This window comes from Nipponia nippon, unplaced genomic scaffold (assembly GCF_047370975.1).
Source record: "Nipponia nippon isolate SJK-2023a ecotype South Korea unplaced genomic scaffold, ASM4737097v1 scaffold_25, whole genome shotgun sequence".
Lineage (NCBI taxonomy): Eukaryota > Metazoa > Chordata > Aves > Pelecaniformes > Threskiornithidae > Nipponia > Nipponia nippon.
In genome coordinates this window covers 4672795-4697970 of record NW_028262342.1, presented here as the reverse complement: position 1 = coordinate 4697970, position 25176 = coordinate 4672795, and the positions used below count along the sequence as shown (strand labels likewise).

The 25176-nt window shown below is 42.2% G+C and overlaps 2 protein-coding genes across 4 annotated transcripts in view; both read left to right on the top strand.

Annotated features, from left to right (window-relative positions):
• Nucleotides 1-10024, top strand: part of LOC104010344 (complement receptor type 1) — a 29222-nt gene extending 19198 nt beyond the window's left edge. Inside the window, exons 36-54 of the mRNA XM_087762379.1 lie at nucleotides 64-243; nucleotides 348-539; nucleotides 692-791; nucleotides 962-1047; nucleotides 1572-1766; nucleotides 1909-2091; nucleotides 2330-2515; nucleotides 2772-2871; nucleotides 3443-3528; nucleotides 4278-4457; nucleotides 4884-4931; nucleotides 5098-5280; nucleotides 5865-6047; nucleotides 6353-6535; nucleotides 7849-8028; nucleotides 8261-8290; nucleotides 8455-8530; nucleotides 8796-8880; nucleotides 9570-10024. Of these exons, the coding sequence (XP_087618505.1) occupies nucleotides 64-243; nucleotides 348-539; nucleotides 692-791; nucleotides 962-1047; nucleotides 1572-1766; nucleotides 1909-2091; nucleotides 2330-2515; nucleotides 2772-2871; nucleotides 3443-3528; nucleotides 4278-4457; nucleotides 4884-4931; nucleotides 5098-5280; nucleotides 5865-6047; nucleotides 6353-6535; nucleotides 7849-8028; nucleotides 8261-8290; nucleotides 8455-8530; nucleotides 8796-8880; nucleotides 9570-9593 (2480 nt within the window). The 3' untranslated portion in view covers nucleotides 9594-10024. The remainder of the gene's footprint in view (nucleotides 1-63; nucleotides 244-347; nucleotides 540-691; nucleotides 792-961; nucleotides 1048-1571; nucleotides 1767-1908; nucleotides 2092-2329; nucleotides 2516-2771; nucleotides 2872-3442; nucleotides 3529-4277; nucleotides 4458-4883; nucleotides 4932-5097; nucleotides 5281-5864; nucleotides 6048-6352; nucleotides 6536-7848; nucleotides 8029-8260; nucleotides 8291-8454; nucleotides 8531-8795; nucleotides 8881-9569) is intronic.
• Nucleotides 10025-10521: 497 nt separating this feature from the next.
• On the top strand, nucleotides 10522-23714 carry LOC148055261 (membrane cofactor protein-like). Of its 3 annotated transcripts, XM_087761749.1 has the most exons (12): nucleotides 10524-10725; nucleotides 11842-12027; nucleotides 12238-12334; nucleotides 13055-13140; nucleotides 13537-13743; nucleotides 14542-14721; nucleotides 15714-15893; nucleotides 16524-16700; nucleotides 17034-17060; nucleotides 17780-17846; nucleotides 19701-19806; nucleotides 21747-23714. In XM_087761749.1, exons 1-11 carry the CDS (start codon nucleotides 10542-10544, stop codon nucleotides 19789-19791), a joined length of 1482 nt encoding a protein of 493 aa, XP_087617875.1. In that variant the 5' UTR covers nucleotides 10524-10541; the 3' UTR covers nucleotides 19792-19806; nucleotides 21747-23714. The 3 variants fall into 3 exon arrangements, with proteins under 3 accessions (XP_087617877.1, XP_087617875.1, XP_087617876.1); XM_087761751.1 differs by lacking the exon at nucleotides 15714-15893 and having other exon boundaries at nucleotides 10522-10725; XM_087761750.1 differs by lacking the exon at nucleotides 19701-19806.
• Nucleotides 23715-25176: the final 1462 nt, after the last annotated feature.

Below are 25176 nucleotides of genomic sequence, written 5' to 3'. Positions count from 1 at the left end.
GCTGCACAGCTCTGCACGCTGCTGCGTAAGCGCCCGTTTTGAGGACCTGCGCTTCTTTTCCAGAGGCAACGTGTCCCGTCCCGCGCATCCAGAATGGGAGAATAGTGTCTCCTAGGACTGCCTACGCACACAAGGACACCATTGCCTTTGAGTGTGAGCCAGGCTATGTTCTACGTGGCCACGGAGTGGTACAATGCCAACTGAATAACACCTGGGAGCCACCCGTGCCAGTCTGCGAGCAGGGCAAGTGTTCAAACCGGGCTCCGGATGTTAGCCTTCCCCCGCTCTCCCAAATCTGCTTTCTCCTGACTCCTTTGACAACTGGGCTGGCTTATCTTTCTTGGCAGCTGGCTGCAATGCACCTACCAGCCTGGCGTTTGCTGAGCTGAAGGAGCCGTACAGCAACCAGACCGTCTTTCCCGTGGGGAGGACGGTGGAATACGTGTGCCGGCCTGGCTACGCCCAGCACCTGGGGATGCCGCCGGCCATCACATGCCTCAGGAATCGGACGTGGTCCGTGGCACTGGAGTTCTGTAAAAGTGCGTCCTGCAAGTGCCGAAACGCCTGAAGCGTCCGGCTTGGCTGGATCTTCACGTTTCTCTGGCTTTATGGTCCGCTCGCTGCGTCAGCATCCTTGGGTGGGATGCGAGTGAGCAGCTGAGGGCTCATGGGGGCCGACGTTCCCTTCCAGGGAAACAATGTGCTAACCCCGGGGATCCGCAGAACGGCAGAGCTGTTGTCCTGACCGACCTCCTCTTCGGGTCCAAAGTGAATTACACGTGCGAGATAGGGTGAGTAAGTCTTGCAACGAGCTGGATTCAGCTGCCAAGTGAAAGTAAAGCAGGCTTTCAGATGTACGTGAAGGAACGTAGTTCCCGAGTCTTGGCTGCCCCTTACAAGGGTTCCAAAGAAATCTCGAGTCTCCGAATGTAAATTAATAAATCTTTCCGTGTGACTCCAGGTACAAGTTGGTTGGAGGCTCTCAGAGAACATGCGAGGTCTCTGGCACGCACGTCTCGTGGAGTGGAGATGCTCCTGTCTGCCAGCGTAAGTAGGCCACAACAAAAGGCCCTTGGGGATGGCTTGCAAGAGACAGTGGCACATCTTTCAGGACAACGATTTCATTGCAAAAATGCACTGTATGTGTAAAATCTTTCATTTTTCTTTTCATTTTGGTTTGGTTTGGACGTTTCTGACAAGGTTTCCAAAGGTCTTTTGTTTATCCTGGTCCAAACTGGGAAAACCGTTAATATTTTAAACACTCCGTTACTGGGGTAAGTACTTCCCACTGGTCATGGGTAGGAATGGCGTGGTCAGTCTCTCTCTGCATGTGTCACCAATGGTTATGGACGTGGTGCTGCAAGGAAGTGATTCACAGGAGGGCGCAGGTTTTCCTTCCCACATGTGATTTTTTCCGTACAAGGTTTGTCTCTGGTCATCGTATCCAGAGAGCATCACTGCTGAGACAGGTTCATCCCCGTCGGTCCCCTGCCTGGGCAGCGTGGGTGTCCTGCAGACCCTGGGTGCTGCTGCAGCGCTGATGCTGAAAGCCACCTTGTGTGCGCCCACAGGTATCACCTGCGATCCGCCTCCGGACATCCCCCACGGGAGACACAGCGGGCACTTGACGGACACCTTCTCCTATGCGGACGTGGTCACCTACACCTGCGACGCCGGCCACCCGCTGTCTGGAGAGCCCTCCATCTTCTGCACCACGGCGGACGGGGAGCATGGCGTGTGGAGCGGGCCGCCGCCACGGTGCGGAGGTAGGGCTCTGCGGTGCGCGCGCGTCCGTCCCCACTGGCACTGCTGCGGGCAGGGCAGGGCACACATAGGGATGTGCATGTGTTCTTCCTCCATGTTACCTTGTCCATCCCCTTTTTTCATTTTGTTTTGTCCTCTCTCTAGTGCCGCAATGTCCTTCACCTCCAAACATTGACAAAGGAAATCACAACAGCCAGGACTTGGAAGTTTTCACTACTGGGATGGTGGTAAATTACAGCTGTGACCCTGGCTACAGCCTCCTGGGAGAGGCATCGATTTACTGCACCAACTCTGGAAACTGGAGCCTCCCTCTTCCTCAGTGTGCAGGTACTCAGTGGTTCCAAGCTAATGGCTGGAGTTATGGATAGTCTGGGAATTTCTGCCTTCGAAATCCTGTAGGACTCATCCTTTCCCTCACTCTTCCCAAAATGTTGAATCCTTCAGTCCTTCCCTGTTGTTGTCAGTTTTTCTTGTAAACTTTTATCTGCACATAGTCAATATACATTTTAAAACAACTTTGTGTGGTTGATATCCCTATTTTTCCCTGTGTTTTCTTTAATGATAGGTGGCTGTGGAGCACCTCCAAACTTAACCTTTGCTGAGCTAACTGAGGAATACGAACACCTGACGGAGTTTCCTGTTGGCGACACCGTGCGATACAGCTGCCGGCCGGGATACACGAGACATCCTGGAGCACCCCCAACCCTGACATGCCTCAAAAACCACACGTGGTCTGAAGCGCTAGCGTTCTGTAAAAGTGAATAGCTCAATCAGTTTGGTGTTGGTTGTTGAAAATTGTCTAAGTTACTTTTGTGGGTTTCTTAAAGGAATTCTTTAAAAAACGATTCATACATGGCTTCACTAGTCACATAGTTTGGGCAGCTATTGGCCTTTAAAAATCACGTCTTTATTGGTGTCTGAATGTGGACAGATCCTTAAGATACCTTCTCATAGTGCATCGCAAAACTGCAAGAGAGGAGTTTAAACTCAGCCTTGTTCTTTCCCAGGGAAGCAATGTAAATACCCTGAAACACCAAAGAATGGCAGAGTTGTTGTTCTGACAGATCTCCTTTTTGGGTCAACCGTGAGCCACACCTGTGAAGAAGGGTGAGTCCCACGCTGCCTTTGCTGACTCCATTTCTGAGCTCAGTGTTGGGCGACTTACAGTAAAGGCTCAGAGCCCACTCCTCTGCGCAGGCCGTTCTCCCACAGCAGGCCAGAATTTGTATTTTGGTTCCAGTTATGCCATAGTCACCTGCTCAGGAAAGGGAGAAGTCTCTCATTTTTCCCTGCCTGTGCTCAATAGATTACTTTGCAAACTTCAGTTTCAGTCTGCCTTCTCAGATGGAGAAGAGAGTTGCAAGGAGCTGAGAGTGCAAGCAAGCACATGCTGCAAGGAGGCTCCAGCGGTTTGGAAATCACTTGGGTCTGAGTCCTGATTTAGCACCTGACCAATCTAACCCAGAGTAACTGGGGATCATTGCTGCTCCTCTTGGATCGGGAAGGAGGAACTTGGTGTCCTTCATTCCCATGTGTCAAACCAACAGAAACACCTCGGTGACCAGCCAGAATCAGGAGGCTGCAGAAGGACACCTCTGGGGGTAGTGTCAGAGTGGGAGTGCAAAATCCAAGCTGAATGACTGGGTATCAGCTGATATTTCTTCCTCTGTAACTCCAGGCACCGACTGGTCGGACAGTCTCATAGGCGATGTGAGATTTTTGGACCAGATGTCGCATGGAGTGGTGTTCTTCCCATTTGTCAGAGTAAGTAGGTCACCACTAGATCTGGCCCAGAATTGCCAATTTAAGTCCTTAAAATTAAAAAGTGGCATTTCCTTAAAATAAATAGAGCTTTGAGGAATGACTTTTTAAGCATAATATTCCTCTCGGATTTTTTTTGTTTGTTTGCTTGTTTGGTTTCTTCTAAAAATCTTCCAGATGCTAGCTTTTGATCTTTCGGAGTTATGTAGAATGAAGAGTTGTAAGATGCCTGCAGGGATTTGTCCCTTTTGTTTCACAAACATAAATAATAAATTACGGAGGAAATGTGCCTTGCAGTAGAAGAGTGAGATATTGAGTAAAATTGAACTGGGCTCTTCCAAATACTGTACTGTTATCCAAACCACAAGGCTGTTCTGCAGGGGTTGATCATTGCAATTAGTCTTTCCTTCAGATGGAATTGCTTTGGAAGGCATGAGCTTGGTATAGTAAAGCAATCATGAGAATGACTAACAGCACTTATGGATTTCTACACCATTTAATATATTTATTGGAATGTATTTGCATTATTCTGCTTGTAGGCACAAAACTATGTTTATATATACAATAATGTGGTAAACCTAGGGTACCTAAAGGAACTAAAAAGCCCTCAATCCTTGAAATTATTCTTCTGTGAGTCTCCAAGCACCTGTGAAACTCCTCTGAGCAGTGGCACGTTAAGGACAGACTTTATATATGCATCAATTATAGCATACATATGGCTTCCTCTTTGAGATAACGAATTTCTTTTTCAGAGGTGGCATGTCCAGCCCCACAGATCCAGAATGGGAGAGTATCTGTTCTTAAACATCGCTACACATACAAAGATACAGTTAGCTTTAAGTGCCATAAAGGTTTCACCTTGCGAGGCCATCGCACAGCCCAGTGCCAAGCTGATAAAACATGGGACCCACCCGTACCAGTCTGCGAGCAGGGTAAGCGTCCGCACTCTGACTCGTTAGCATTGCAGATTCCTCCCCGACTGCTCCTACCCGCTCACTGAAGCCAAGGTTGGCTTCATTTTTCCTGTTTGCTCCAAATACTTTAAGGAGAAACCAGAAATTGTTCCTTTTATTTATGCCTCTCTTCTCACACAGGAGATAAGCCAGGTTTTGGGTAATGCTGTAAGTATAAGTATGTTTTGCACTTTTCTCACGCTGCTTGTTGCAATCCATAATCCGTGTTCTCTTCACTTCCTGAAAGTGGGAAATTTGGTAGCTTCATGGCAGGACACTGGCTATCAGAGAGGAGTGAAATTTTTGCTGGAAATATAAAGGCAGGATGATGGAAAATGAAGGTAAATTTGCGCATTGTATTTGCTCGACCAAATGTGTATTTTAAACTCTTAATGCTGCATCTAGATGGAGTGGCAGAACACTATCATCATCCTGACACCACAACGAAGCCAGGTAGGTCTACTATAAAAAGAGGCGAGATTTACTAAACGCTACGTCCTCTTCCCAACCTGTCCTGCTTTTTGCAGTGAAGAGGGTTAATTGCACTTTTTTATTCTCTTATTATAACTTTTTTTACAATTTAATGTCACCTTCTCACCTTCGCCCTTTCCTCTTTCAGTAGTGAAGTGTCGGCCCCCTCCAAGCATCGCTAATGGGGAACACAGCAGTCCTTTATCAGACACTTTTGATGTAGGAACACTTGTGCACTACCACTGCAAACACGGCTTCTCCCTCATTGGGAATAAGTCTGTTCATTGTACAGCATACGGAGTCTGGAGCCATCCCCCTCCTCGGTGCGAAGGTCTGTTTGTGCTCTCTCTACGGAATCTTCTCAACTTTCTAAATGTGTTAAACACGTAGTGGTATTTGATTAAGGACTTGCTGAAACGAGCTGCTGCTTCAACAAACTCCACCACTGAAGACAGAATGAGGTCTCTGTGGCCAAGAATGAGGACTCTGTGGTCTCTATCGCACACAAGCTCACAGTCTAAAGGGTTCTTTACACCCTCGCTGTCCACAGTTGGCTGTGAGCCCAAGAGTTGGGAATGCAAAAGCAATGAGATTGGAGTCCCTCTATAGGCCTGGAGACATCCTTACAATTGAATGCAAGACTGCTCATGTCCCAAAAGACCTCTCACTCTTCTTATCTGATACACTGGGAAGGGTGATGCTGGGCAATATTCCTTTGTGTAAGAAGAAATGTGTGTGATGCCATATGCTTTATAGAGGATTAGGGGTGAAGTGAGCGCAGAGGGTTGGGCAGGGCTGGCTCTCTGCGTTGGATTCAGAGCTGTGGCAGTGAGCGTACAGCTGTCCACAGGTGCTCAAAAGTTTCCCATCTTGCCTGTCTGAGCTCTGTTTTGATCTGCACTTCTTTCTTTTTAGTGCTGCACTGTTCCAAGCCTGCAGATATCGCCCACGGGTCTCTCAGTGGCCCAGCAAAAGCATTTTTCACTCCTGGAACATCTGTAAGATACACCTGTGAGCCCGGCTTCTCTCTCATTGGGACTGCATCCATTTCTTGCACAGAGTCTGGAGCCTGGAGCCATCCTTCTCCGATCTGTCAAGGTGTGTTTTTGTTGTAGAGAGCTAAGAAGAAAGGACATTTAACATGACTTGCCTTAGGGAAAGGTTTGTATAAGGACTAAATCTAAGTCCTCTACTACAGAATGAGTGATAAGAACAAGACCAAGTTCATGCCCATTTCCAAAGCCTGATGGAGTTACAGGGTTACAAAATCAGTTATTTAGCCTAGGTGAAGAAATTAAAAGGGAACAATCAAGGCTGCAAAGGTACGGTGCCTTAGCTACTCTCTGGCCGTCCATCAGGATCCTCCTGTCAACACTTTCGTTTGTCTCTCCCTGACTTTGCAGTTGTGAGGTGTCTCCATCCTCCAAACATCACCAACGGGAAGCTCAAAGGCAACATCTCTGACTCTTTTTCCTATGGAGCATCTGTATCCTACAGCTGTAATCCTGGTTATTCACTTGTTGGGAATGCTTTCATCAACTGCACGGTGTCAGGAACCTGGAGCCAGCCTGCTCCTCGGTGCAAAGGTGTGTTAGTGCTTAGTTTGCCCATGTTGTTTGGAATTCTAGAAGGCAATTTTAATTCTTGGATGTTTTCCATCTCTGCTCTTGTTGCTATGAATGAGTTGTATAGTAACTTTCCTCCATTAAAACCTTTTTACTTTTAATAGAAGAGTAGAAATTTTTTCCCTTCCCTTTTTGTGTCTCTCACTCCCCAGTTATCACTAACAGGCAACAAAGGAAATTATTATATCAGAGCATTTGTCTCTGAGGGACGGTCTGTAGATTACACATGAGCCTGACTATTCCCTTCTTGGAAAATGCCTCTGTATCTGTGACCTGGCATGTCTGTGTAGCTCACTGTGAAGGTCAGTCATCGGGCAAACTTGACTAAAGGCAATTTCACGAAAGTCACAAGATTCCTAGCGCGGGTGTTCCTGCACGGAAAACTGGACATTCACCAGAATAAATGCATTACCCACACAGGGTGCCTTCCTTGGTGGAGCTGCTCCCACCTCAGTGACTCAAGAGTTGAAAAGAGTTTGGATAACAAAGAGAGGAAATCCCGTACCAAAAGCTTCTGTAAATAAGTCAGAGGCTCTTTAAAGGAAGCAGTATCACAGAAAAATTCTCCCTGACATTCCACATTCTTGTGGTTTTGAAGTATCCTTACTAACAATTACATGTGAAAGTAAAAATAAATATTAGAAAAAAGACACGAAACAAAAGTTAAAAGTTACACATTGATCTCTTTGGTCTCCACTGAGAACCTTCTCCTCCAGAATTCCTGGGCTTGGACTGTCAAAGGTGATTAGACACTTAAACTGAAGCAACTAACTCACTTAATTGAAATCAGTGGTATAAATAGCTTAGATGGTTGGACTAATTAATAAATTAATTATTGATAAATAATATGGCTGGTGACATCTTTTAAGGGCAAGGGACTTCTACAGACTAGAATTGGGTTACAGGCAGTTGGCTCTAAAGCTCCCACAGAATTCTTCCCTGCTACACCTTTCTTCTCCAAATGTTTTGGTAGCCCAGTATCAGAAAAATCTTTTTCTGGCAGGCTTCTCCCAAGGTACCCCTACTACACCCGACTTCCACATGCAGTATCAGTGTGGAGTAGCTGATCTGTACAAATATTCACATGTGAGAGTGAGAGGCCTACCCTCTTCTGCAGCCACAAAGAAAGGAATTTACCCCGTGGAATACAAATTAATTCCTGGTTACATTCAGAAAGAATTCAAGAACAATGTCTTAAATAACCCACAGTGGTATTTCTCATATTTTATGTTCCTTCTCATTAAATGTCCTTTTTTTGTTACTTCTAATTTCAGAGATCAGATGTGTATTCCCAGAAGTTCAAGGTGTTAAGAAAGCCATAAAAGGAAATACTTATCGCTCTGGGACTAACATCACTCTTGAATGTGATGATGGTTACACCTTGGAAGGTATCAGTCAGATTCAGTGCCAAGAGGACTTCAGCTGGGACCCTCCCGTACCGGCCTGCAAACTGAGTGAGTGAAATGTGAACGAAGCAAAGATCAAACAGAAACATGCAAATGCATTTTAAACATGCAAATGTCTTTCTGTATATAAAAAAAAAAGTATATAAGTGTGGTTTTTAAGAAATCCTGTATTATAAGCCTTAGCAGTAAAAGCTTCATTGATAAAGTGATTAACTACAGTTGAGAAACACCATATTTTGTTAGAATAGTTTGCTGATTTTTCTTCTTCTCTTCCCTTCAGCGTCACGCAAGTCTGGCTCAGTAGGCCTAGGTAAGTAGATCAGAACCATTTTTGTGGCCAGATCTTTAGCTTTATGCAGTGGCCTCAGTGGCACCGTTTCCCCCTCCTTACTTCGAAGATGTGCCTCGTTATGTGTTTTGTGCTGATATGCTTGAAAACATACCGTGGGAATAATACGCCCTCTTCCCTCTCAGGAGTCGCAGCTGCAGCAGTCCTGCTTCTCCTGGGGGCAGGCATTGTCTGGAAAATTATTTCTAAGCAGAAGGAAGGGTAAGGCGGCCTTCTGGATGTTCATTCATGTCCTTTGTTGCTAAGTCCCAAGTTTTATACACTTTATACACTTCAAATATTCCCCTGAGTGTGGCTGGGTTTTCTAATTTTGTATCTTCAGCTCGCTTGCAAACCGTACAAGTCACAGCAACCTGGAATCGATGGTGTGGTTATGTTGTTTTATTTCAAGACTCTCTTCAGGAAAACAACCTGAGTCTTCTTTTACAAACCAATACAGTTCACTGTTTTCTTCTTTTTCACTTAGCTATTATCACACATATGAAAACTACAATTACCAAACCCCTCCGAACGAGATAACTGAACAGAAATGTTCATGTCTTCCACAGAAGGTATAGATTTATATTCCTCAACATAAAATATCAGTTATAGCTGCAAACTTGAGTTGTTCTAACATGGTCATTCAAGTAGAAAACTCTTTCCCCTCAATCTTCTGGTAAGATGCTTTCTTTTGCTGAATAAAAGAGACTGGTTTAAACATACTTTTTTTTTTTAAACATCCTATTTTTCTTTCTGACTTCACCCTCGATGTGTGTGTTTCCTTCCGATAATCTGAATAGAGACATTCATGGGTCAGACTTTCAGGCTATGCCTTGCTTCTGACATAAACTTGCTTTTGTTTGTAAGGATTACTTGTAATTTTAGAGAGCTTGCTCTCTAAAAAACTACCTTAACAGCACTAGCATAAGAAAAGGACACTGAACTGGGCCTTTGGGGTTTTTTGCTTGCTTTTACACTTGACTGCAATGCCATTTTTACTTACAGGTAAATCTACTTTCTCTGCTGAATCTATTGCAGAGAACAATGAATTTAGCAGCACTCTGAACATAATCAGCTTTGACTACAAAATGGCACTTGTAAACATTAGCTCTTTTTTTTTTTTTAAAGGCTTTTCCCCCTTTGAAACAATGCATTTCCCAGAAGTTTTCTCCTCCCCCCCGAGTTACGGTGTACTCGCTAGCCATCAGTGTGAAAACAGGAAAGGTCTCATTTTAACACCAGCATGTCATCTTTTTCCTAGGCTGGGCATCCGTGCTGCCAGTAACCAGGCATCGGACTCGTCCTCCGTACAGAGCGGCTGCAGGTTGCACGGAAGCGTTGCTCATGTTGGGACTGAAATTCTGTGGCAAAAAAAAGGCACTTTACTGTAGAATCAGTTAATGCTCTTTCTGCTCTCGTTAATTACTGTAAGGATCTAACAAAGTTCAAACCGCACTCGGTACGGACGCTGTTTCAGAGGGCCTTCTGTGTCCTGCTGCCGTCTGCTGAAGAACATTTCTGTATTTGCAAACCCTGTCATAAGCAAGATCCACAAAAGCATTCCCCTGCCTGTGTGAAAGCAACAATTTGTTAAACCAAAGTCTGTCTTAATAGCAACTGTATTCCCATCTGCAGGGGCAATAGATGCTGCTGTTTTCTTACAGGAACGCTTATTTGCAGTGTTCCTCTACGAATGCTTAACCTAATAAAAGCTGAACGTGGGACAATAATTGCTTTAGGTTTTGTGTCTCCTTTTGTGTCCATCTGGAGTTTTAGGTGGGTTTGTTTTTTTTTTTTTATTACCGCTCAGCAACACACGCAGTTTGTCTTTCAAAGGAGCAGCAGCCCTGCACGGGGCTGTTCATCCCGGGCCGGCAGGCAGGCACCTTTATTTTTAATTAGCCTTTGCGCAGGAGCTGCACAACTAAACACGCTTTGAAGCTTTTCCTCTCTGCCGGAGACGTGGGCGGCTTCTCTGGGGACCCTGCCCAGGAAAGCGCCCGGGCCGGGGCCTCTCCCCAGGCCGGGGCCTCGCCCCACACCCGGTTTCCTCCGGCCGGGGACGGGCAAGCCCCGGCGCGGGGCGGCGGTTGCGGGGAGAGGCAGCGGCCCCACCGCCGCCCAGTAACGGGCCGCGCTGGCCGCCGCCCCGCCCCGCCCCGCCCCTCCCCAGGGGCTGAAGGGCCGCGCCATGGCGACGGCGGCGGCCTCCGAGAGGAGGGGCGGGCCGCGCATGCGCCTCGGCCCCGCGCTGCGTCTCGGCCGTCGCCTGAGTGAGGGGCGCGGAGCGGCCGCTGCTGCCGGGGCCGTCGCGGTCATGGGGCAGCCGCGCCGCCCGCTCCTTCGCGGCCCGGGCCTCCTGCTGGTGCTGGTGCTGGCGCTGGCGCTGTCGTGGCTCGGTGGAACACGGGCTGAGGGTGAGGAACGGGCGCTCGCTCCCCCTCCCCGGCCCGCCATGGCGGGGGAGCGGGCCTGCGGGCGGGCGAGCTGAGAGGCTGGGGGGGGCGGCACGCCGAGCTCCCGCGGCCTCCCGTCCCCGAGGGCGACCGGGAGGAGGGAGAGAGCTCGTCCTCCCCTGCCCTGGCCCTGAGGGTGCCGCTGGGCTGAGGGGGGCCCCCGGGGCCTGCTCGGGGAGGCGGTGGGCAGGGAGAGGGAGGCGGCCTGCGGCGGTGGCGGAAGCAGCGGCCGGGCGGCCTCGGTGGGGTCTGGGGCGGAAAAGCGAAAGCCAGCTTGTGTTGCAAAAACAGGCGTGCTGGCTTTGGTGCTAATGGGTGCTGGTTCTGACCCCGAGCTTGAGGTTTAAATTTCTTTTGTGGTTTGGTAAATCTCTAAACCGTGATATAAATAGATCGGAGAGGAAATTAACAGGTATCGTCAAAGAGGTGATGGCCTCTGTCGTGTGTAAGTCTTGCAAAGACTGAGCGGATCTGACATATGTGCCTGGGTTGCAAGATCTTGAACGTGTTTTTCTGAGTCCTTTAGCACGGAGGAGTTTCACATTTTCAGCATTAACTGCACCTCGGCACGTCCCCGGGTCTGTGGGTCTCTGTTGGGTTGCATAGCTGATTTTAAACTTCCCTTTATGATCTGCCTGGCCTTTTGCCTTAGGAAGGGAAGCGAACGATGTGAGTATGGTTGGCTGGCTTGTTTTTCCTGCAGCAAGCTAAATAGGCATTTTACTGCAGATGGGTGTACAGTGAATTAAGTCATGCATTTGACTACAAGAATAAGGCAAACAGACAAAAAATATGAACTGGAAGGAAATGCTAAAGAAGAACTTGAGAAAACAAATGAATAACTAACCTGTACTAATGTAGAGTTGGACATTGGATGCTATTAAAATATAAATTAAAAAACTGAAGCCTAGTTAAATATGCAGGTAGCTCTGGCTCTTAAGAACATTACCTCTTTCATTTACCGATGAGTCCTTAAAACCTACTGAATGAGCCTAGCTTTTATGCTTATGCCTCAACTTGTATCTCTTCTTGTTGACAAGATTGCGTATTGCTTTTTCCTTCCTCTTACTCTGACAGACACGTGTATGCCTCCAGAGAGGCTGCAATATGCAGAGCTTGAGGAGAGCACGGTGGAGAGCTTTCCAGTTGGAACCACGGTGTCGTATGTCTGTCGGCCGGGGTATATAAGAATCCCTGGAAAATCATTAACTCGTACATGTGGTAAAGACTTACAGTGGTCACCCACAGAGCAGTTCTGTACAGGTAATGTCTGCATGAGCTCTTTTGCTTTTTCCTTTTGATATTTAACAATTTTAGTTGTTTTTCAAGTGAAAATTAGTATTCTGTAATACTTTAAATGAAGCTTGAAAAACGCTAATGACGATAAGAGCAGTATATGCTAAAGACTTAGTCTTTGTGTGTAACTACAAAGATGTAGATTCTTTTTTTTCTTTTCTTTCCGACTCTCCCTAGAGAGAAAATGTAACCATCCAGGACAATTAGAACATGGTTTTATTAATGTGAAGGATCTTACATTTGGTTCAAAAGCTACTTTTTCTTGTGAAAGAGGGTAAGTATTTTGGTGAAGTTAATGAATCCTTTTTCATTTTTTTCTGTTTAGACCAGATTTAAAAAAAAAACAAAACACACAAACAAAAAACCAACAAATTTTCTTATGCAGGTTCCATTCCAGTTCTGACTTGAAATGTCTCCTGAATTCTACCTGGAGCAAATGAAATTAAAGTTAAAATTGATTTGATTCTCTGGTTTTACTTGCTGTTTGCATCAACCAAGGCTTAAGCTTTTTAGTGAGATTCTGCAGAGTGAAAACTAGAGGGTTACCTCTAATGACTTCTTTCAATGCTCCTGTGGCAGAGGGAATAAATACATATATTTATCACCCTTCATTATTATATTGAATAACGTCTCGCTTGTCTGCGTATCGCAAATTAAGTCAAAAGCACTAAGCTCTCGCAAGGTTTTTTCCTCCCTTTCCTTTTAAGAGCTTATTTCTTTAGTATTAGTAACTTTAGAGCATTAGTATGACAGGGTACACAAAATGGTGAGACTTCCATCAGTTCCTTCAGTGATGTCTCCTTTCCTTCTCTTTTGTTTTCAAAGTTGAGACTGTTAGCAAAATTAAAAAAAAAAAGATACCATTCCCATTACACCAAAAACTCGGTATGTTATATCCCCATAATCACAGAACAGAATTATATAAACAAGGTGCTTGTTCGAGAAATGAGAGATTTCTTAAGTTTCACCTCTTTAAAAATTTTTGCCTGTCTAGATTCAGATTACGTGGAAATGATGAAATTTCCTGTGTAATTAAGGATAAAGGTGTTGGCTGGAATAGAGATCTTCCTTTGTGTGAAAGTAAGTAAATTACTACCGTGTTTAAGTTTATATTCAGATGGTGGTAGTTCATTTAAAAACAGCTGTGCCGTAAACTTTCCAGTATAAGAAATGATGGTAAAATAAGACTGATTTTTATCGTTTTGGAACTACTTGGGATGTGCCTGAGGAATGACCACTGAAAAGTATCAGTTATTGTGGCAGTTAGCTCATAGTAGTTAAAGTCAACCTCTTCTTGAATTTGAGACTCCCTATAATAAATGACCATCAGTAACTCTGTTATAACTGTAGCTTGTGTTAGAAATAGCTATGTGTCAGATTTTAAATAAAGTTACTTGAAAATCAAGGCTCGCTATTTCTGAGATGAACAAGATAACAGGAAAATTCTGTCAACTAATTTGTGTGATTTATTTCTAGGAGTTCCTTGTGAACCGCCTCCAAGCATAGCCAATGGGCGCTACACGGAAGCAGATAGCTACGTTTATCAAACAGCAGTAACCTATACGTGTGATAACGTACCAAAAGGCGCAGATCCCTTCTCGCTGATTGGCCCGGCTACTATTTTCTGCACGTATGATGCACAGTCAAATGGAGTTTGGAGTGAACCACCTCCACAATGTAGAGGTTGTTGGGATTTTTAATATGCTTCCTTATTATAGCTTATTATATAAGCTTCAATATCTGCCCCTTTTTTTTTTGGGGGGGGTGGTGGGAATGGACCTCCCTATAGAAAAGAAGAAACAGATCCTCTGGTACTAAATTTGATGTAGTTCCAGTGGAGATCAGATTGACTGTGTTATGGAAATTGATTGATTATGACACAGAATATGACTAAAATTTAAGTTAAAACTTTAAAAACATATGTATGAGCATGCTGTTGGTCGAAGTGACAAGGACAAAATGAAGGAACTGAGAGACCATGAAGCCTGGGTAGCTGAAGAAAAATTGTGTAAAGAGCAAGAATGTGTAAGCTAGATTATAAATAGTAAAAAGGTAAGGAAGAACTCTTTCTAAACACAGCTACTATGCAAGTGCCGAAGTAAACGCCAAGCCCAGCAAGCACAAAGTCTTGCTTTGCAGATGTAGGGAGAAATACCAGATGCTTGCATGTTGTCATTTGAACCCTAATCATTATCACTTTGTTGTCTGAAATTCTGCCACTGTACAGGAGTGTGTCTTTTGGAAGTGGAATGCAATTATATCAATTATTATAATTTCTTATTTGACTGTGTACTGTTACAACTCAGTAGCTTAAAACAAGGACCTTCTCCACCTTCAAGAGAATAACCTTTTAACAAAGCCCCTCCAAAACAATTTGAGAAACTAGATAAGGAAACTTACAAGTAGTAAAAGGATGTTGTGTCTGTTGCAAAGATACTGTTAACAAATGTTTCAAAGCTGTTTTTCTTTTACCTATTTCAGTGGTCAAATGTGATAACCCAAAAGTTGAAAATGGAAAAAAGATATCTGGATTTGGACCTTCCTATAGCTATAGGGACTCAGTCATGTTTGAGTGTGATCCAGGCTATTTAATGATCGGACCAGACCTAATTACCTGTGGAGAAGATAACACCTGGTCTCCAAAACCAACTTGTGAAAAAAGTAAGGCTTTAAATAAGAATCCAACTTGTCTTGTATGTTGAGAATGTTGTAAGTCTGTCTTAACTGAATTTTAAAATCATAACGCTGTAGTTGGAAATCAGAAGCTAAGGAGGTTGACGTGGAGTCTTATCTATGGGCAACCATTTTAGGCGTTTGAGTGACTCTTAACTCCAAAGAGTTTTCGGATGAGAGTGAGTTGAGTTAGACGTGTGTCTAGAAGTTGTGATGTGGACGTACTGTGATGCTGCTGCATCGTAATAGCATCATGGTGTTTGTTCTAGTGATTTCATGTGTAAATACAGGAGAAAAGATGTGTTTCTGAATTCTGATAGAAAGAACTAGGAGTATGCACAATGAGGAAACCTATGGTGTCCTTCTAGAGTAATCAAAATCATTACGTGTCTGTGTTCTCCTGTGCAGCTCTTCAACTCTTATTTTCCAGGCGTCTTGTATAGTGTGTAGTATGTTGTTAGATTTTGGCCAGGCAAATTAAGTCAGGACTGATTTGCAGGGCTGGGGACATTGCAGAGGTTTTTCTGTAACCTTCCTCCTTCCTCTTTGTGCTAGAGGGAGAGGGAGTGTTGTACAGTGAGAGAATTTTTTACATGCATGTTCTAATAATGAGTTCCCAAAAATGACAGCCATTTCTGCAAAGAGTGTGTTTGGGTGTTCCATAATGAAGGAGTCTGATAAGGCACCGGGAAATGATTCTAGAGCTTACGAAAATAATTGACCAACAAATACGAATTTCTTAGCTACCGCATCATAAGATCATATTACCTTAATGAATATCTACAGTGATGTTTCATTTAAGTCTTCTAAAGGAAACATCTGTACTTAAAATTGTAGTAAAGTTAAACTATTCAGATATGCTGATCTATTTTTCTCATACAAAGGCAATGTATATTTGTAGAGTGAGTTAATGAATTATGAAATATTTCAAGTTTATTATCACTAAAATTACTTCTAAATTCTTGTATTGGTTACTGAAGGTGTATGTGGTGCCCCAAAGATCACAGATGGAGTAGTGATTCCAGTGAAATCTGTATATGCAAAAGGAGAGACTGTTCAGTTAAAGTGCAATACTTACTGTACTTTCCCTGATGGTGCTGAAGAGATGACAGTAACTTGTCAAGGCCAGGATACGTGGAGTTCTTTACAAAACTGTACATGTGAGTAAAAAGCGTAATTGATAAAATGAAGGGCAGAGCGACAAGTTCCGAATGTCGGATGTACCAGTGTGCAGACCCTGAAAGTCAGAGGTCTGTCAGCAGGGCACCGACAGGTTATGTTCGTAGGGTTTTGAGTGTTGTGGGGTGGAGTTTCAGCAACTGAGGAAAGTTTTTGGCAGAGTTGGAGTCCTTGTTCAGTCTTAGTTTTGTTTATGGAAATTGGTAAAGTTCAAAAGCCAGTGTGAAAGATCTCTTCTGGGAGTGTTTTCTGAAGATTCTTCCTTTGACGATGGCAGACTTTATTCTCACTTCACTTTGCACCATGTGAGCACCTGTTATAATATAAATGGAGGTTGTCATTACTTTGATTCAACTGTTTGTCCTAATGAAGCAGAGATGTGTATTTCTGTTAATGTGTCTGAAGCATGTCCATCAGCAGAAGTATCTGCAGCCTCTAGGAAGGAGGAGGCCTTTGCATATAAAATGTCTTAAGGATTGACTGAGCTTCTGATATTTACACAAATGTAGGGACTTCTTGATGCCAATTTCTTGAATCTGCTTCATGTACCAGCTCTGTTCTTGGACTTCATTTCCTTTCCTTTTTTCTCCTCCTGCCCCGTCTCTTTCCAGGTGATGTCACTCCAAACATAAATTATGGTAGAGTAGTTGAAGGACAAAAGCCTTCATATTCTGTCGGGGATTTTATTACGATTGAATGTTATGCAGGCTACAGATTACATGGTGAAGCTCGTATTCAGTATGCTGGAGGAAACCAGTGGGTTCCTGGAGTGCCAACTTGCCAGTTAAGTAAGTATGAACTGCAAGAATTTTCCACTAGAATGAAAATACATGTAACAGCAGCTTTACTTCTCAGGGACATGCTTTTGTATTCAGGAGAAATTGTTTCATGCAAACTTCCTTCTTTATTTTGACATAAGAAAAATGGGTTTTGGTAAAATCCATTTAAAAATAGGAATATTTTAAGTTAAATAACTCTTGTGATATAAACTGTCCTGCTGCAAAGATTGTGTTGGCAGAAGTGCTTGATCTATTTGAAATAACTTTGTGAATATTTTATAACAATGTTTGAATAAGAAGCACATGTGTTCCTTTTGTGATACTGATTTACTCTCTTTTTAGGTGCGTATATTACGGCCATCATCTGTGGTAAGTATCTTATAAAACCTGAACAAGATGCGATGTGGATTATATTTTATATGTGGAATTGGTATTCTGGTCATCACCTGTGACTGCAGTAATATAACATGATTTTGGAGTTCGGGTTATTTTAAACATGCTTGTCTACTCCTAAAGCTGCGTATTTCAAGAAAAGTTAAGATTACTTAGCAATTATAGATGAATTTCATGTAAAATATGTATTTTTTTTCATCCGTGTGAGGCATCAGATTTCAAAGGCAGTCTTCCACAACTCAGTCGCTTTCATAAACTCTTCAGAGCTTGGGTTTACTGGAAGTGTGAATAAATAACTGTGCCACTGAACAAAAGTGCTTAGTCCGTCTTCTGTCCTTGCATTTGTTACCCACTTTTGTAAGCCTACCACTTTCTTATAAACTTGTTGTAAAAAGTAGCGTTAGGATGTTGACCTGTTTGTTTTGATGTTACTGAGCTGGTGGGGTTTTGCCATCTTGGAGGTCACTGTTCTTGAGCTCTCAACTGTCTTGAAGAGTCTTGAGTAAAGCTTCAAATACATATTTGTGAAATAAGCCATGCAAATTTTAAGTTGGGTTGGGGGGAGGGGGTGTGTGTGTATAGGACTGTGGATGAAGACAGCGGTGCTATTTCTGCTAAAAATTTTTGAGGCTTTTTTGTGAGCTAGAGATGATCTTTATCACTCTAAGGCTTTTTTTTTTTAATTCTTTCTAAAGTGATTGTGGCAGTTGTGGTGTTCCTGGCAGCCTTCTGGGTCTATAAGAAATTCTTTTCACAAAATGGGTGAGTAAGCCTACTTTTTTATTATTATTATTATTATTATCATTGTTGCAAATTTCTAAATGACTGAGCAAAAGCAGTGCTAACATGTATGTAAGTTTCTTGAGCTTTATCTGCCCTGTCTTTTTCAAATGCCTGATGATTATATGTGAGCTTATCACAGCAGCTGATGGGAAGCTAAAGTGCCTAACAATATATTTGGCTTTGGTTTTGTATCTGCTATTTGGATAAGCTGCTAATTAACACTTGCACTAATTTCAAGGAAGGAAGAACCCTGTTCTTAAGCTCGTATTTGGCATAGGTATGCTTGCCAAAGAGAGTACTGTTTGCATCTGCTCTAAAACACGTCAGTTTACCTCTTAAAACCAGTGGTAGCATTGGCTTGTGTGGGCTTGTGTTATTTTATTGCTTGGCTACCCTCTGGCATCACTAGGTCTCACAGGCTTTAGGAGCCAGAATGGTTTACGTGAACTGGACGCCTTGGAGGTGAACTGAGGAGCGTCCTCTCTTCTACATAAGATGTACCAATTGTAGTGGAGGGTAACTGGAGAACCACTGTGGTTTTGTGTTTTCGACCAGAAACACCTTGAATAAAATAATACGGGCTTAGTTACAAGGAAAACGTGAAAAAAATTTGACCTAAACCAGTGCTCCTGTGCTGTTTGAAAAAGCAAATAGTCAGCTTTGCTACTGGAATGTTTCATGTGTGGATCCACTTCATTTTTTTTGTCCTGCAGCAGCAATGATAGGTGTCCCTGTGTTAAAGACTTGCAAAATCAATTGTAAAATAATAGATGCATAAGTAGTCGTGTTTTTAACGAGACATATAGGGCCTTTTCAACTTTATCTTCAGAACAACCGATTGTTACGTATCGTTTTTCATGGAGGGGTGGCAGGAGATTTAAATGCCTCTGCGCATTCCTGCTTGCAGTGATGTCCTATTTTATCTTCTTGAAAAAGGCCTGCCTTGTTGGAGAAATAGTTTGTAGCACACAATACTGAAAATTCAGAGCAAGTTAGGTGGTACACATAGAACGTTATGATAAGCATCTCATCAAAACTGACTTAACTGTTAGCAAAATCTGTTGGAATTTAGCTGGGGTACGTGAAGCAAAGGAAGGGATGTTACAAATAAAGCAAACCAGAGGAAATACTCCTGCGGTTCGTATTTGTAATGAAGTACACACAGTACAACTTGGGAGAACCCTGACGCTAGCTTATATCCAGTGAGGTTCTAGCCTTTGTATCTTCCACATAGGCAGTATGGTATCGTTACAAGGGCCAGAGTGGCCCTGCAAGCAGAGTGGCTGTGTACCTGTGTGCTGCTAAGTAATTCAGTGCTTTTGAGCAATTGCTTTTCATCCATGGCTTGGATAACCTGCAATCTGGATGGTCCAAATAAGAGTACATGGGAGTTAGTAGTATTAGGGCAGGTCTTTCTGCCTTTATCTGTGCAGAGACTTCTCAGGGTGTAGAAAGGAGGAGGGATCTAAAGCAACATCAGCAAAAATTAAAGAATGTTATATTCCTGAAAATTTTACAACGTGAAAAGTCTTATTGCGCCCAATGCTTTCCTTAAGCTTCCTCGCTGTGAACATCTGACTATTAAACCTCTTTCTGGTCTGAAAACCCTGCTCTAATCTCCTTTTATTAAGGCCTAGATCTCCCTGTTTAGTTTTCTGGGTTCCTGATGTAGCTGAGCCTTTGTGAACTCTTGTGCTTCCAGTACCTCATACTTGCTGGGTTGTAGTCTTCAAATTAGAGCAAACATCTTTTCTTGCCCTCTCTTTCTTGTGTGTTTAATCTGCCAGTTCTATAGGACATTCAGTTAGACCTCTTTCCCCTTCTGCTCTTCAGCTCGTATGCAGTTGATGAGAGTTGCAAGGAAACGTGTATTTTAAAAACTAATGTACCAGCTGAGATGGAAGAAGCTACACAAATGAATTAATTGAACCTTAAAAAGGTATACACTTTCCACTTAAGTTTCATTGCAAAAGTCCAAATTAAGTGTTTGGTTTGGTTTTGGTTGTGTTTTTTTTTTTTATTACGGCTTACCGAGGATTTCAGGAGAAGTGTGGAATCTATCTAGCTGGGAACTTCAGTTTCCTGTAGGAAAGACCTATAATAACCATTTCTTCATTTTGGAAGAATAGGATTACATAAAAACATTATCATTCCGTGCATGAATGATAGCTTCCAGTGATTGCATATCACATAGCTTAGTTTCGGGTAGTCTTTAAAGAATGAGTAACATATTTTTCTGTATTATATACATACTCAGTGGAATGTTGCACCTGTTTCAGTATTGTGAAATGGATTCCAATGGTGTGTTACTTTTGTTAGCCAGTAGTATAATTCCCTATAATTAGAAGACCATTGGAGCTGGAAACCACCTTTGCTGCATTACACGGACACTAGAATTATAAAGGTAGTGCTCATCCCTTCAGAGAAAACAAGATTACATGTCTCTCAGAATTACCGACTCATCTGCATTTTCAGCTTTCTAGAAGAAAATAAAATAAATGAAGGTGCAAACAAGATCTTTTTAAACCTTTTTATAAAAAGATGATTTCTTTTTCAAATTCAGAGTTCTGTAGCCCTAAAAAGGGTCAAAATATAGTTGCTTGTTTGAAACTGATTTCCTCTCCTGTATTTTGAACTAATGCTTAGTCCAGTAGTCAGATGCATTTCATGATAGTTACAATTGCTCTTGCACTTGTGTTAGGGTCAAATTAGCTCTTTCAAAAACCTGACTCTTCAAACCTTGTTACAACGGGACAGATTTAAGACGGGATAGCTTAGTTTGACTGTTCCTTGTCAGTATTTTGTCATTACTACCCTAACAACTAGAGTTTGCACTACAAATACTTTTGTAAACAACTATCTTCATTTGTGTTGCTTTTCTCCATTGCGGAGATTCTGAGAAGGTAATGGTTGAAACGTTATGTCTCTTATTCTAACTTAATGCAAAGGTCTTTTCAAGTGCATAGTCTTGATTTTTATTTACTTTTAAAGAACAAGTGACTTTCCAGTATTTTTTAATAAGTTTGAGATGGCATATATGAAAATTAAGCTTCGAGTTTCCTCCAAAATAATGTATGGATTAAGGAATATTGTCTTTACCTCTGAAGTAAGATGTTTCTAATTAAGCTAGGATTAGTGTTCTGGGTTAGTTGGAGAGAGGGGAAAAAAGGAATCGAGTTCTTAGGTCCAATTTTACGTTTTGCATGTGAGAATGATAAGAGACGTTAATGATCTGGTATGTGTACACACTGTTAACCCCTGAGTTTTTTCTTACGGTATCTAGAACTCCTTAGAGGTCAAGAATAATAGTGCAGAGGTTTGATATAGGGTTTTTTTTCTGTGAAGCAAAACAGGAGTTCCAGAACTTCAAAATACATATATGTGGATGTAATTATGAATTTTAATCCTCATATGTTTAAGTATTGTAAATTTGCTGTTAGCGGACTACAAAATCAAAATTCTCACAAACTAATACTCAGCTTCTGGTTATAAAATATGTACTAAACAACATACTGTATTTAAAATAAATTATAAGGGATGCTCCTGATGTAGTCTCCAAATTAGTTAGGAATCCTGAAACTGTTCTGTCTGTTTTCAGTTTTTGATAGGCACAGTCAGTGCATCACTTGAAATGATCCATTTGGATCAAATGCTCTTCTACTCCCTGGGTCATTCTTAGCAGTCTAGTGGATGAAATGAAGCAAAAAAAAAAAAATCTCCTCAGTCTAGCAGTTGCTTAGTAAGAAGAGGACAAATAATGATTTAGTTTCATGACTTTGCCTGTTGATTTAATAATAAAACTAAGGATGTGCTTTCAGAATAAATGTAAAAACTATTTAAATGTAAAATCTCTGATTTGACTTGTTTTTTTGTTTGTAGGAAACGTGACAGCACTCCATGTACTGCCGAATATAAGATCTGTAAAGCATGAATGACCTGTTTTGGGGGTGGGAGGGAATTTGCAGTTGAATATACCTATCAGAAATGGAAAATGATTGCACTTGCATTGAGTTTCTGTAGATGAATATCTTGTACCATGTCTTATACTACTGATTAACTGTAGTAGGACATCATTAACAGGGTAAAAAGAATATATATATATATATACACACACATCTGCTTCTCCTTATGGGCCACTCGTATTGTCTTTTCTGTGTATGTGAAATGGTCTCAAAGGCACATACCTGTAGCATGCAAGAGTGTCTGTGTCGGCGGGAGTACGGGACGTATCCCTGTCATAGACCAGCTGCTGCTGCCTGCTGCCTTCAGTGCTACCTCTTTTCTTACAGAAGACTATTCACTGTTAGTTCTGCTCACTAAAATCCGAATGTGCTTCTCGTTCATTTTTGCAGTTGAGGTGGTATAAATGATTATGTTCTCTTGTATTCTGAAATGTTTTATTATTAATTTCCTTAAGAGATTGGTGCCATTTAAGGCTATGTCTTTTTGAAATTATCACAGTGTAGATCTTATATACGCTACCTTTTTGTTTGCCAAAGTTGGTATTTTGTTCTAATGAATTAAAATGTGTCTTTAAATCAGAGTTTTATAGCTTTTTCATTGCCTTTAAGAAGGAAAAAAGCCATATATATTTCTGGCTCTTTGATATAGTCCTGGAAAGACTACAGTGGATTTGTTGGAATGGAAAACTGAAGGTTTCTATAGCAAAGGTGTCCCTTGCCTTTGAATTTGTTGGCCTATTGACAGAAGGTACCCAATTAAAGGAACCGCTGAGAAATCTCTGGTAGCCATCTCCTATCAGGAGCACAGTGTAAGTTCTTTAGGACGCTTGATTTTTCTTGAGCCTTGATGTCAGTTTTGGAGATAATTCTGTTGATTTTCAGGATAGAAAGGGTGCTGTATGGATCTAGCTTCCTTGCTTTTTTTTTTTTTTTTTACTTGAAATCATGTATTCCACATATAGCATTTCAAATCTCTGTATACAGACTACGATGCTAAATCGAGCTCTCTAATGCTAGATTTAGCATCAGATAGCTGTTGAGAAACAGAAGCCTTTCCCTGTCTGACTCCCTTCTCTTTTCATGGTGAAGGAAGACCAAACCAGTTTAGTTGCGGGAGTGAAGGAATGGGTGTGCTGGCAGTGGCGGTAGATGCGGTCTCTCTTTAGGTAGCTGCTTGCTCCATGAAGTGTTTTAGTCAAGACCCTGACTCCAGGAGCTCCCATCACAGCGTTTGCCGTGAATTGAGACTTGGACGTGCATGGGTAGCTGTTACTTTAAATGCATACTTTATATTTCTTATTAAAATTGCTTATTAAAACCAAAAGCTTAATTAGGACAGGTTTTAGCTGTGTGAATCTCTGAGTTTGCTATCAACATACAGGCAGCTTATAAGAACCAGTTTTCCCAGAAAAACCAAATTGCCTTGCGTCAGATGGCTGAGGCAGCATTTAAACTATTCTTGCTTGCCTGTGTTAGATTGGCACGGCTCTCCACTGCCGTGAGCAGATTGAATAACACAGAACTATTTAGGGCTTTATAGGGCTTTTTGGGACAATCCCAGCAGTTGTATTGTCAGAGTTCATAATAGTCTGTGGTTATTAAAAAGGGGTTTTGGCTACACAGAATGACTTGCTGTTCATTGCCTAGCTGATACCTAGTTTGATAATTGTTTGTAAACGCTGTGATAATACGCTGGGAATTGAGTGTGTTGATCACTAGCTAGCTTGATTATTTATGGCATCTTCAATGGTTTTAAAATATACTGAAATGCCCTTAATGCTAAAGTGAAATAACTGTAAAAAATGGCCTTATTTTTACACTTTTTTCCGGATGTAAAGACTAGCGATGACTTGTAAAATTGCAAATAAAAACGTTAAATTATTTAGCAGTAAGTGTTTGTCTTTCATTCCTCATGTGGTAAGCAGCTATTTTCCCATCATTAAGATGATTTTTCACGTACCAAACTTGCATTAGGTGGTAACTGTTGAGATCGAAGTTTGCGGTTTGTGCGCGGAATGACTTAATGGTAGTGTAGAGAATGTGTTTTAATTCGCTGAGCAGTCTCATAGCCTTTTGGTTTTCTTTTGGAAGTGCAGAGAATTTCCCAGAACCTCCAAAACCTTGCAGTGTTCACTCCTGAAAAACGTGGTAAAAACTTGATGGAGAAGAGGCAGATTATCATGTGGCTGTTCTGATGTGACACCGAGTCAGGAGCAAAGCCCAGAGTGTTCTGGCGCTTTGGTCCAGTGCGACAGATGTAATCCTTAGGGAATATAGCTTAGGCATTTTTAAGTAAAATGTTAAGTAGAATGTGATTATTTTTAATTGTATGAGGTTCACACTGAAAATGTACTTAATTTTCTTTGCGAAGAAATGTGTGGAGTCAGCTGCCTTATAGAATGAAGCCTTTCAGAGGGTGGAATAGAAAAATAACTAATATGCCATGTTTTTTTTCATTTGCGGCTGTGATACTAAAAATCAGTTGGTCTGGACTGCAAACGATGACAGTATGTAGACTACACAGCTTTACAATCTGTGAGGTTTTGGCATTGCAGTGAGCATTGATGGGATAGGCAGCTACTAGGCTGTTTGACTTAAACGCTACAAATTAATTCGTCCTAACTGTCACAAATTCTGTACCATTTTTCTAAAACTCGGTCCCACGTGAATTATTTCGTTTTAGAATCTGGAACTGATAATTAAGAGTCATGAACACACGAACTTTGTGCTAAGAAAAAGGCTGGATGTAATAAACGCGTTGTTGCCATCTACTGGTAAAACAAGCTGTGTTCTCACAGTGGGAGTAACAAAAGATAAGTACAGTATTACCTGGCTTAATGGTACGTTGAGTAGTGTGACGTGTCAGCGGTTGGTAGGGTAAAATCAGTGTAAATGCTCACTTTTGAGCATGGTTCATACGGGGTGGTGAAAATGGAGCTGGGGACTGAAATGAAGAGACTTGCAGCAATTTGATACTGTCCAGCAGGGAAACATGTAATCTGTCTACCTGAGACAGAGCCCAATACCAAGTAGCACACAATTTTATTTAAAAGAAAAAAAAAAAAATATCTGAGTAAATAACAGGTTAAGGCAAACAAATAGCACATGGAATATCACTGGTCAGAAGGTTAGGTGGCTGTGCTCTCGAACACATGGGCCCTGGCTTGCTTGACTTGCAGAACCTTAGTTAGGTGTTTGAACAGATGCTTCGCTTTCTCTGTAAGCATCCCTCCTAGTTGAACGTGATGCTGACTGTCCTCCTTTTGTGCAGGATGTTCGGCCTGTAGGTGTAACTTCAGGTCAGAGAACAGAAGAGCATACCGTACGTGTTTGTGAAGCAAGATCGT

Excerpts from the sequence above, each read along its gene's own strand:
- LOC148055261 (XM_087761749.1), top strand. The coding sequence starts at position 10,542 with ATGCGCCTCGGCCCCGCGCTGCGTCTCGGCCGTCGCCTGAGTGAGGGG. Across the intron at positions 10,726-11,841 it reads CGGTGGAACACGGGCTGAGG|ACACGTGTATGCCTCCAGAG; the intron begins GTGAGGAACGGG and ends TTACTCTGACAG. Across the intron at positions 13,141-13,536 it reads AGATCTTCCTTTGTGTGAAA|GAGTTCCTTGTGAACCGCCT; the intron begins GTAAGTAAATTA and ends ATTTATTTCTAG.